At 42.8% G+C, this 13,071-nt stretch overlaps 1 protein-coding gene across 1 annotated transcript in view; it reads right to left on the minus strand.

The window, feature by feature from the left end:
* CFAP74 (cilia and flagella associated protein 74) overlaps window positions 1-13,071 on the minus strand; it is a 43,989-nt gene that overhangs the window by 12,352 nt on the left and 18,566 nt on the right. The window contains 10 exon segments of the mRNA XM_077788242.1: window positions 338-511; window positions 859-946; window positions 3,922-4,050; window positions 6,866-6,987; window positions 7,983-8,105; window positions 8,568-8,680; window positions 9,587-9,734; window positions 10,495-10,668; window positions 10,788-10,877; window positions 11,287-11,353. Of these exon segments, the coding sequence (XP_077644368.1) occupies window positions 338-511; window positions 859-946; window positions 3,922-4,050; window positions 6,866-6,987; window positions 7,983-8,105; window positions 8,568-8,680; window positions 9,587-9,734; window positions 10,495-10,668; window positions 10,788-10,877; window positions 11,287-11,353 (1,228 nt within the window).

A 13,071-nucleotide genomic window follows, 5' to 3' on the forward strand; every position in this document is an offset into this window, starting at 1 on the left:
CTCAGCCTGAGGCCACAGCCACAGCCCGTTTTATTTAGGGGTAAAAGTGTCTGCAGGTGTTCTCTTAGGAGATCTCTTGGTGTAAAAACCCAGAAATTCTGAAAGGAAAAGGTGAGGAAGAGGAAAATCCCCTCCCAGGGGTTTGCACTGCCTGGCAAATGCAGAGGGTGTCACCCAGGGAGATTCACACGCTGCAGGACTGAACTCCGCAGGGAGCAGGATTCCCGTGGGGCTGCAGGAACCAGTCATGATTTATTTACACTCACACTGAACACGTTCCCATGACACTGAAATCTATTTCGACAGCAGAGGGGGTGTGTGTGGGATAAGTCCATACCTCTGGCAGTCCCACAAATCCAAACTCCTGTGGCAAGATGGATTTGTTTGTTAGGGTGACATTTGCCTGCACAGCTTCATAGATCGTGCAGTATCCAAAGTTGATCTGTGCTGGGCTGATTTCCAAATCAGAAGTAGTAACAATGGCATGGACAGTAAAATTAACTTTTTTAGCCTGAAACAAATGCAATAGCACATGATAAAAAATCCTCTGTGGGTTGAAAGCACAGGATTCAAATGAAATGTCATCCGAAAGGAAAAGTGCAAGAAAAAGTTACTCTCTTCCTTGACAGTAACATGAGATCAGCACTGAGGAGAAAAGATTAAACTTCCTATATTGAAAACATGAGACAAGAAAAAACAATCAAACCTGTATTAGCACTTTAAGCATCCTTTACTATTATCACAGAGCCTCAATTAGCAAAGAACTAATCTAAAATTAGGTACCATTAAATGAACATTCACTAAAAATAATTTACATAAACTGTCAGTCTGATAATCAGCATCACAAAAATCCCCGACCTTGTCCACGATCAGGATTGTCGCTGGAACCTCCAGGATTCCTGTCTCTGCATTGAAATAGCTCCCTGCATCTTCAGGAAGGGACTGCCTGAAAACCCAAAAGTACAAATCCAGTCAGTGCCATTAAAACACTCTATTTTCTCACTAAGGGGAATAATGAACTTTTGATGGATTATTTATGAACAGAAAGAAAAACAAACTGAATCCTGTAACTTAAGGTCTGAAAGTTTTATTATTCACAGCTTTTAATCATCATTTAATTGTCCTCAAATTGGAGGATTCACCTGGTTAAGTATCAACACCAGTTCTTCACTGAAGGGGATTCTCATTAAAATTCTGCTTGCAAGATAAATTCAAATAGTAGAGAAAATGGAAAAAGAATGGTGGAAGAAAATGCCAATAAAAAATCAGTGACCTGTGAAGTCCCACCTCCTGACCAAGGGAAAGAAGATGCAGTCAGGTCAAGAATATTCTGGACTTGTCCCAGATTTCCTTTAGCCTGGCACCCCCAGGCAATGCTCGGAGCAAGAGGGTATGGACTGCAAGGCAGTGATGTCAGAATGACTGGCCTTGTACAATTATATGGGGGTTTTTTGGTTGTTTTTAAAGACAGGATTTTGGACACACATAGCATTTTATAAGGGCAGTCACAGAGGTCAGCATCCATTTATCCTTTTTTTTTTTTTTTCCCTTAAATGCCATCCAGTCATTTAAAATTCTGTAAAATTAAAAGCTTACTCTCTAATCAATATAAACCCTGTGCATTTTTGCTGCAGCCCCAGCATGTCACCAACCCAGCCAAGGCAGTGGCCACTGAGGTTAATGATCAGCCTGAGGCAGAACCACTTTGTCTCCCACAGCAGAGACATAAAGTGAACAAACCTGGAGCCCAGCAGTGCCTGATTACCAACCAGCCTAAGAATTTATAAGGAATATGCAGGTTTTCTGTAGGTGAAGCATCTTGCTGTCACAAACTCCATTCCAGAGCTTCAAGCCAAGACAATACAAACCTGGAGCATTTTTAGCTCTGCTGCTCTATTTATATCTCAGAGCACCAGAGTGAGTTGCTTCCTCTTCTTGGGTCTCCACAGTGCTCATGTTCTACTACTACTCATGGAATTGCATGCAACTCTTTAATGTATTGTTAAAGAATAAAAATAACACCCACTCAGTCACCATGGTGATCCAAAATCTTGCTGTTATTTTGCAATAAGGGTGATGTTCAAAGATGTTGGGAAGTTCTTTACACATAGAGCTGAGGTTAAGTGCAAGGGAGGTGCAGAGCATCAGCTTTCCTTTGTCACAGGACATCTGAATAGCAGAAGAAATTAATCTATTTCATCATAATCCAGAGGGGGAAGGAAATACTTATAACTGTATGGACACAGAGATGGACTCTAAATTAGCTGCTGTACCTTGGGGAAAAGGTCCTGGAATCTTTCAGAAAGTTCTATGAAAATGGTACAATTAAAGAGAAGCACAAAAGACAAATCAGATTTAGACTGCCAGTACCTGCCAGCAGGACAAGTTCCAAATGCAGGGAACTACAGGATGTGGTGTTTGGGAATTCTGAAAGGCAGAAGGGTAGAGAACTTGCCTTCAACTAAACAGGAAATGTTGGCTTCAAACTCCCAGGAGCTGGGTTTGGGAACACCTGCCTGAGCAGGTCTGTGTGCCCAGAACACTCAGGAGGACTTCCCAAGCCTTCAGGCAGCTCTCTGTTCCCTCAGCACTGCTGAGTGGGGGGCTCTTTTCCCTTCTGGTGTCACTTGTAACACAGCTGCTCTATTAATAGAGCTCCTAATGCCAGCTCACTGAGAGGCCTCATGGAAATGTGTCACTGGCTCAGTGCTTCCCCTCAGCTCCCAGCCCTCCCCCTGCACCAGGTCTTTAAAACTGATCTGTACCCTCAAACAGCCAGATACTTATTTTGTGTGTCAGAAATGCCTTAATCTCATCAAATCCCCTTTCTGAAGCTTCCCCATTTTTAAAGGAAGATTAAAGTTCTAAATCCAAGCTCTGCCTCCATCCCCTCAGAGAGGTAATGGTGCCTTGCAGCAGCTGAAGTTCAGGAACTGCAATATGTCATCATGTTACTGTTGTTGTAAACTGATGGGATTTGAGATGCTGCAAGAACTGTAAATAGTTATAGTACTTTAAATACCATGTATGTAAATAGTTTAGTTCTTTGAATACCAACCTGGAGAAAATTCTGCAGTCAGGATAGAATCCAGAGGTGCTGAGCACATCTGTGAGAATCCAAACACACATCCACAGGACTAAGAACCCAAATCAAAGAAGCAAGAGGTTTGCAGCAGCAGTCAAAGCCATAGACACAGAATTCCATTTGTCATTAATTATTTTTTGAAAAGGAATGTCCTGCTGAATTATATAGGATGGCAATGATGAAGAAAATAAAATGAACAGTGGCTAATGGGAGCTATGGTGTTTAATTTTTTAGCAATTGGAATTGTTTCCTATCACAGAGCTATGTTTGTATTTGTATTTGTTTTTGTATTTGTAGATGTTTGGTAAAATGGAGAAGCAAAACTTGCTGGGATAAAGCTTTTAACATCAGGAGATGTTACATAAAACACCATGTGAAATTCATTCAATACCTTCATCATTTGGAGAAAAATGTACCTGGGGAGGAGAGATATGGACAGGAAGCCCAACCACTCTCACCTTAATTAGCAAGCACAGGAGTTCTTGTCCAGAAATTATTCAATCAGTGATCCATGAAGCAGCCACCTGCCTCAGTAGCCTCCCTCCTGGACAGGAATAGCTTCCCACAGAACGGGAGCAGCCTACCAGGGACAGAGCTCGGACTGTCACAGCGCTGCTGTCACCACAGGGGGACATTGCCTCACAGCCCTGGCAGCCAAGCTCATTTCCTCCTGGAGCATCTGGCAGCTCCCAGGGGGATGGGGGAGACCAGACCTGCACTGCAGCAGCACTGTGAGGTCCAGCCTCGACAGCAGGAGGGAACAACAAGCCTGCTCAGCTTTTCCACTGGCACTGTCCAAAATCCTGAAAGATTAGAATTGGATTAATGTTGGTTACCTGGGCAGGAACTTGAGCTGTGCACTGAAGGATGACTGAGCCTGGATGTAGCCTGTTTTTGGAAGCAGCTCCATGTGCTTGCTCAATTCTTTGCACACCTCAAACTTCAAACGCAGCGTGGTTGTTGCTCTGCAAACACATCAGGCGTGCTCAGGTGGCTTTGAGGCCACTTCAGTGACTCTGGAGTCTGAGCCCTCCTGCCCCCACCCCTGCATTGTAATCAGAACGATCCCAAGCTTCCTTTGAAAATGATGGGCATGGGAAACTGCTATAGCAAGCTCACACAGTTGCATTCTCTTTTAAGTACAGAAAACAAGACTTGGAAGTTCTGTAACAAGCCCAGCTGTAGCAAACAGTGCACAAACTGATCCAAAGAGGACTATCAGAGCTCAGCACAGTGCTAAGTCAAGTCAGGGGCACTCAAAGCCAAGCTACTGTGAAACACCAGCTGATTATTTGCTCCTAACATACACTGGATCAATAGGATGACTGAACCTTGGTGATTTCTTTAAGCAGATGTAACCTGTCCTCCACCAGCAGAGATTCTGCAGGGCTGGAAGTCACAGCGTGGCTGAGCTGGTCCTGCCAACTCCCCTGCTAAACCTTGGGATCAATTTGCCCTGGGAATGGCTCATTGGAAGCCAGGAATCCTCTGCCTGTCTACTGAATTCTGGCCCTATCATAGCACAGCAATAGCCATGGATCATCCCCTGCTTTGGAATTTTATGCCTAAGTGCAAAATTGCCGAGCAATTTACAAATATTTCAGCTTGTCATTCTCCTTCCCCTGGACTGGTTTCCAAGCTGTCAGGCCAGATGGTCTCCTCTAAATCAACAGCTACAGCAAGTGGAGCTGGGAGCCTGCAGTGATTTCTGACTGTTGACAATCTAAGAGAATTATATACTACTTCATCAAATCAGTGCAGATTATAACCTGCTGAAGAAATCACTTTTTAAAATTATTTCTACTGAACACAGTTCTTATAAGACACTTTCACCCTTTATGCTGCTTATTTTTGCTGCCTGGTTATCATGGTCTTCTTGACCAGGAAATAACCCAAACAACTAAAACCCAGAACAAAACCAATATTAGCAATATTTTACAATTCACCAGAGCTTGCTGGGACATTCCACTCCCAGAGGTATCTGACTCACTTGGAAACTTTATCTTCACCTTGTGCTACAGCCTAAAAGTCAGAGCCAGTGGGATACAGGCAGGGTCCAGGAGGAATCCTCCTCCTGACACAAGGGATGTGTCAGGAGCTCCTGGAGGGAGAAACTGCTCAGGCCACAAGAGAAGGATGAAATTAATCCACTTTTGCGGGATAAAAAGTTGACACATGGTATTCCTGCACATGAAATACACTGAATTTCAGCCCACCTGACTGTATAACAGGCCATTTTTCCTAATTATGGAAATTGGGTGATAAATTAAAGCCTTGACTTACCAAGGTGCTAAGGACAGGCTACTACATATTAAGTGCTCTTAATTTAGTGAAACTTGGCAAAGGATCAGCAGGATTTTTCCCTCAGTTAAGAAGTTTTGCCCTAAGCAATTTGACAGCTTCTATCTTTGAGATCCCCTTGAACTCTTAAGTTTTATTAGGAGAGTTATTCTGCTTCTATACTTACAAGTTTTATCCCTGGGTTATCTAGACCAAGTAAAATCACTTACATAACAACTTGTGCTTGTCATATCTGTAAGCTGAATTTTTGAGATAACAGCTTTACTCATTTCTTTCCAACTGTGAAGAATCTCTGCAGTCTGTAATTCTGGTAAGAGGTTTAGAATGGATGCCTTCCATAGAACCAATCTCTCCCCCACCCTCCCACAAACCCACCCCAATCCTATTGAAATAGACTCTAAGAAATGCAAATTGTTAAAATAAGAATTCCATAGTGACTGCATTAGGTGGAGGGAAGACACCCAGCACCTGAAGACAATTAAATGTTCCCATAACTACTTTTAATAGCAGGAAATCTCCAGAAGCCAAGGAGCTGGAATATTGCCTTTATATCACGGTGCAAACAGAACCAGACCTCAGATGTGACTGACTTGGACTCTGAAACATGCAGATATTTTCCCCTGTCAATCACTGTCTGCTCACTCTCTGTGTAATCAGAGGGATCTGTCCTTCCAGTGGAGACCTTAATGCCTCCATGGGTCAGGAAAAGCTGCACCTTTCCCATTTTAGAGTGAATGCAAAAGGACTGATGTGATTTATCCAGCATCTAATCTCAGGTCTGGAAAGACTCTCATGAAACCAGCTTCCAGATCATAAGTCCCCACAGGACTTTAATTTAATGCAAAATAACTGAAACAACAAAATATTCTTACATAAAATTTCCCGGCTGAATCAACCCAATGTGCACTTAATTTTAGACACATTTATCTCCCTAAATGTTTAGCGAGGAAACTGTGGATTTGCTATTCCCTAGGGGCTTCACAGCTCTCCCAAAGAACAGGAACAACACCGGGAATCTGGCAGGAGTGGGGAGGTGTGTGGCTACCTCATAGCTCAGGCTGGTGTTGGGAGTCAGACTTAGCAGGATGCTCAAATTTTCCAGAGCTCAGAGGAGTTTTGGAATGTGGCCCTGCAGTGCCAAGGCCAGGGGCACTCCCAGGGCAGTGCCAAGGCAGGGGCACCACTGGGCAGCTCACCTGCAGTGCCAAGGCCAGGGGCACTCCCAGGGCAGCTCAGCTGCAGTGCCAGGGACACCCCAGGGCAGCTCAGCTGCAGTGCCAGGGACACCCCAGGGCAGTTCACCTGCAGTGCCAGGGGCACCCCAGGGCAGCTCACCTGCAGTGCCAGGGGCATCCCAGGGCAGCTCAGCTGCAGTGCCAAGGCCAGGGACACCCCAGGGCAGCTCAGCTGCAGTGCCAAGGCCAGGGACACCCCGGGGCAGCTCACCTGCAGTGCCAGGGACACCCCAGGGCAGCTCACCTGCTGCGCACCTCCACGCTGTCCTGGTACAGTCGATCGTACAGGCAGATCCTGAGGTCCACACTGGGCTGGGGCACCCAGATGGGCACATCCACAGAAACTCCAACAGCACTGAAGCTCAGCTGGTAGGGCAGCAATGGCAGGGGATCAGTTCTGTCAGTCTCAGATTCTTACTGACTTACAGCAAGGATTTCTGCTATCAATTCAGCTGAGTAAAATATTTTATAATTTGTAGTGCAACAGGTTCTTTAATGAGGCAGACTTAGGAAAATAATTTGCAAAGCAAACCCAAGATGTTACAGTGCCCCAGCAGAGAAACACAATTATACTTTGGGTCGGATTCTTTGACAGGGAACATGAAAGAAGAGCATCTGCCCATGGTATTGAAAAGAAGTATTTAAAATGCCTTTAGCTGAAGTGAATGGGCCCCAGTCCAGGCTCCCCTGGGGCTGCAGCTCATCCAGGCAGCACAGAACTGCAGGAAAGGCAGCACAGGGCTGTGCTCCCTGCAGTGCCCCGGGTCTGGCACCAGGGCCCACAGAGCTCAGCCCTGCAAAGCTGATCCTGGAGGAGAAGGTGCCCACGGAGCCTCAGCAGGTGTCTGCAGCTCCTTCTGCAGCCCGAGGGACAGCCAAGACTGGCTGCTGAGCTTCTGGGAAGTTTGTCTTTAGTTTTTGGCAAGCTTCTGCGAACTGTTCCAAGCAGAATTTGGCTTCCAATAAAGTTTAGAATCACAATATGCTGAAGTGGTAACTAAAGTTGTCATCTCTTCCAGCTTTCACACATCAGCTTCACTACTGCCTGATAAATAATTCCAATTCTGATAGATCAGAAAGAAAATAAACTAGGTGGGTTGGAAATAAGGGAGAATACTTCCACATTTGTTTCCAGGACATGAGATGTTTTCCAATAGGATGTCTGATAAAATGGGAATATCAGGATTATTTGCATAGAAATTAAGAGAATTAGTAGGCTTAATAAATATCCCGCATCAGAAATAAGAGCTATGACTTACAAAGCTACCTTCCATAAAACTACCGAATACACAATTCTTGAGAAAAGCACAAATGAGAAGAGTTCAAACTATTTCACACATGTTTTGAAGCAGGTCACTCACTGGTTTGCAGTCTGGGTTGTCAAACATGATCACAAACTCTGCCCTCACGTCCCCAGGGACAGCTGGGACAAACAGGACTGGGATTTTCACTGAGCTGAAGGGTCCAATCTCACCCTCAGTCACCTGAGCAACAACAGTGAAACTCTAGAAATTGCATTTTAAAAAAGAGGCTGTACATACTCAGTATACACACACTCTACTACACCTGGTTTGTAACTAAATTGAATTCACTATACACTGAAGAAATCAGAATCAGAATCAGAACAGTAATATAGCTCAAATCTGACATTTCCCAGACATTCTTCCTATCCCTCCTTGTGTCTTGTCACCAGACTTTGTTTAACCACAGAACCACATAGCAGGAAAAAAAAATCAATTGTGGGAAATGTGAATGTGCACAGAACCTTTTGTCCCTATAGATCAAAGAAAAGGGGAAAAGTGATTTAATTTTAAGAATTAACTGTGATACAGTGATGTCCAGTGGGCTTGGAATGACCATGTACTTGAGCATTTCTCACCAGAGCAATTAATTTGATGTAGGCTCAGCCTAGTGAAATCTTGTCTGTATCTCAGGACATTCATTACCTTTCCAAGCATAATTTCAGTTGGTATATCTTCAGGAGAAAGTTCCACTAAATTATCTGCATTGTCTGTGACCAGATCTGATCTGTTATTTAATTCTCTTGGACCAAGTTGTTCTGGGGAAAGAAACAAACACAAAACAAAATAAAATGCTGGATGTGTCCATCAAAAACAATATCCAACAAAGCACAAGTACATTAATCTGAGTCAATATTGCAAATCCAGGCATGCATAGCCATGATGGGAAAATTGGAATGTTTGGAAGGAAATATTTGTTTGGCTATCCAGCTTTAGTCTAGTTTGGAATTCTACCTGAGCCTTCCACTGAGTAACAACATGAATGGTTCAAAAATACAGACTCAGCTGGAAGTGGGGATGGCCTTCAAGAGCAGATTCAGTGGGATAAAGGAATGCAGCCAGAAGGACCTACAAAAGCCACCCACAACCTTTCCATGGAACTTTCAGCTTCCTAAAATTGGAATGATCAATATTGGGAAGAAATGTTAAAAAACATAGATAAGAAACAAATTAAGAAAGTCTTTCTCCTGCAAGACTGGATTTTATTAAGCACATAGTAAACATTAGGAATGAGATGGAAAATGTCTGAGGAGGTTCATCTTTCTGCTTCCTTATTCCTAGAATTACAGACTATAAAAATAAACCTGTCATGTGGATTGCTATTCTGAGAAGTGGGGATTCAGTTGCTGAGACAAGGATGATGTTAACAATTTTGCAATTTCTGAAGCTGGTTGGGTTCTGTGTTCTTCTGAGACTGAATTGTTGATCACTAATGAGCAGTGAGGTTCTCTGCTGCTTTTGATATAATGGTGTCAAGACATTATTTTTAGTCATTTTCTGTGAGGCAGCATACAAAGAAATATAACATTACTCCTGGAGTGATGAGCTACTTAATTTACTGAGTAACTTTGCAAACTGAATTGCTCAGTTCTTTACAGGAGGGTACAGCTGGATAAAGCTTGGCCTGGGGAAGTGCAGGGCTGCGTTCCAGAGCATCACCTCACCTGTGGCACTGCTGCTCTTGGGCTCCTGGGCTGCACAGGGGGTCATCCCCTCCCTGGGCTCAGCACAGCTCTTGTTTGGATCCCCAGCTGCCACAGGGCCCGTGCTGCCTTTCTCTTCAGGGTCACAGGCACTGGGATCTTCAGTGACCTATTAGAAAACACAGAGAGGGATTTTCTAACATGGCTGTTCCTCTGCCTTGCACCAGCTCCAGTTCTACCCAAACAACAAAAGTTTTATGCAAATCAGACTTGGTTTTCTTGCAACAATTCCACATTATAAATGGAGAAATGTGTTGCACTTTCCAAGAACTGCACATTCGACAAGACCTTTATCAATGAGCAGATTGAATCCTTTGCTGGCTGCCCCAAACAGGTAAATAATGTAACAGAAGCAGTGCAGAGTAGTGCCAGTTACTTTACAATTAACAGAACCAACAATTTTTCTAGTGGAAACCCAGGCAGTTTTATGTCAAAACTAAGTCTGGTGAAACCAGCCCTCTCTTTATCACACCCCTCACTTGATTGCTAGTTTTGCAGCAGTTCACATGTTTCTGCCTTCCACGAATTGAGATTTTTAATGACTCTGTCAGAATCTCCTCTTTTAACTGAAGTATTTTCTCCTAATTGTCATGAATGTGGAAAAAATAGGAATCATGACATAAATTACTAAAATACTTTAAAAAATCAGCATTGCTGGTTTCTCCATGCCTCACAAAATAATTGCTTTTGCCTTCCAATATTTGGGTCTAACAGATTATATTTATACCATCCCAAATGTACTAAAGGTTGGACCAGATGATCTTCTCAAGTCCTTTCTGACCTGAGCTGCTTTGTGACTCTGCTCAACTCCACCACACTTGCCAAAGCAGAACACTTCTATTCCTTTAGGGAAGTGCTTTTGAACCCACCACTCTTGCAGGAGCAGCTTTTACTGCTGCTCTGAGGGTACTTGTGGCACCTGCTGACGTCTGAACTCTGAATCTGGCTCCCAAAGCCCCGCTGTTTGTCAGGCTGATGGTCCGTGAAATTGTCTCTCCCACCACAAGGCTGCCAAAGTCAATGCACTCTTTATCCAGAGCCAGCTGTGAGAAGATAAACCATTAATTACCACTGGCCTACATAGCACTAATGTCAATTAAATGAGCATCCGCTTTTTATAATAATAATTATATTATCCACATGCTTAAAAGAAGTCCCTTACCATGCAGGTCTTGACTGTGCATTTCAGTGGAACAGAAAAAGAACCTGTCTGGGCCATAAACATGACTTCTCCTTCCAGCCCTTCATTTATCTAGAAAACAAAACAGAAAAAAATCCTAAGCAATTTCAGAAGACTTGGCCTATGTAGTCTGATGAATAATATTTTCACTCATTCTTTGAGTACCATATTAAAATGTATCTTTACTGATTCTATGTTTCCACTTTAGGACAATTTTTGTGACAGCCTGCTTAACTTTAGCTGGGCAAGTTTATAAATATTTGGAAACTTGCTCTCGTTTTGAGGCATTTGTCCAAACATGCCCTCAGAATTTGCCTTATGACAATTTATCAGAGCTTGAACATGCACACAGCTGTCCATGTGCAACAGTAGCTCTTCTAAAAATATAGTTTTTTTCTTGTTAACAGTTAAGAAATTCAATTAATGATGGTTTTAATCAGACTAGTGGTCTATACTAGGATTCTCCTCACTGTGCACTTACCATTGGCTTAAATGTTACCAGGAATTCACAGGACATCCCAGAAGACATTTTGCCAGGTGGGTCAAAACTATGGAGATAATTAACATAAAACTCCAAATTAAAGCTGTGGATGGAACACCCAGCTCCTGCTCTGGTAATAATGACAGATTGCTTTTTTTTTCCCCCTCACTTGGACTAATTATCAGAAAAGTCAGAATGAGTGACAGATTAATGAAAGGCTACAGAACCCTGCTGCAACTGGAAACAACAAAGGCTGATTCTTTATTGAGATTTTATTCAGAAAGACTTGAAGTGCTTTTAAAAGGCAAGACAGGAACTATAGCCAAGGAGGTGAAGCTGAAGCTCAAAATCAGCAAGAAGAGGTGGAACTGCACAGTCAGACAATGTTCTCCCATTATCCATTTTAATGTTGCTCTGTAACATCTCCCCTGGCCAAACATAAAATGAAGAGGAAAAACCCAAGGAGGGAGCTGTAAATTATTAGAGAATGTGCTGCTTGTTGCCAGCTGTATCAAAATTATCTTGAATAGAATCTGCCACTCATTTCATGGTCTGTGTGAGGCAGGGAAAATGCCCATCAGAAGACAAGACATTTCACAGCTGCACTGTAAATGAAATTATTGAGGCACTCCTGGAGCCCTGCTCTGTCTGGCAGAGGAGCCAGAAGAGATAAGGAAGTATTGTCAGCCATGGGAGCCCCTAAGCCAAATGAGACATGGAACACAGTTGCCCTTCACAGCTTTATCAAAACAAAATTAAACTCAAACCAAAGCAAAATGAATTTTTTCAGAAAGGGAAACAGTTCAGAATTCAGGAGCTTAAAATGTGGACAGGGAATAAGCAACTGCATCCTGACCTTCTGAACAGACCCCTGGCAGTTTCTTCTGAGAAAGACTTTAAGGAATTGTTCTTTATTTCGAATGTTACCTTGGTAAAATAGTTCTGATTTAGAGCACAAACTGCCAAACATACAAACCCACACAGAACCACTCTGCTAAGGAGAGGCTCCATGGGGTGTAGTACTGCTCATTTTAACCACTGGAATAAAGCTTTTTATCAGCAAATCCAGTGCCTGTCACTGATAACAGCTCTCAAGTGTTATGTCTGTAAATACCTGTGCACTGATTTTGAGGACAGTGACACCATGACAGTGTCGATGTGCTGGGTATTTTCAAAATATTTGGCAAAACTATTTTGTAACAAGCAATTTATGTCTGGTTCTACCTGAGATAAGCTTTATAGAGTGTAGGATCAGTGTCCACAGGTCTGTGCTCTGCTGATCAAATTATTAATAACATGAAGATGGAGAATAAAATCTTAGATTATTTTTGTTAGCTATCCAGCTGGTAAATGTCTGAGTAACCACTTTAATTGTAAAAAGTTAATTAATTTATCAGACATTGAAAAATCATTCACAACTCTTGATATTTGGAGAGTACTTTGAAAGGCAATTACAGCAATGAAAGACTTAGGCCTTTCGAAAAGCATTGTTTAATTTTTGGTCAAAAACCAGAGGTGTTGATTTACCATATGCAATTGCCCAACATACTAAATTAGAGAAAAAAAATCAATCTTTTGTGAGAAGAAAACCCTCATTTTGTCGGATTAGTAGCTTCAGGCTTTGTCACAGAAATTAAACATGTGTAAGTGGGTCAAAATTAAATCCACACGTGTGATTTTGAACCAACCACGAGCCACACATGCAGTCAAGCAGCAGAGCAGGTTTAGGAGCTGAAGGGCCCTGCTGTGTCCTGCTCAATTCTCCACCTCCATCAGGCTGGGAAT

This window comes from Lonchura striata, chromosome 24 (assembly GCF_046129695.1).
Source record: "Lonchura striata isolate bLonStr1 chromosome 24, bLonStr1.mat, whole genome shotgun sequence".
Lineage (NCBI taxonomy): Eukaryota > Metazoa > Chordata > Aves > Passeriformes > Estrildidae > Lonchura > Lonchura striata.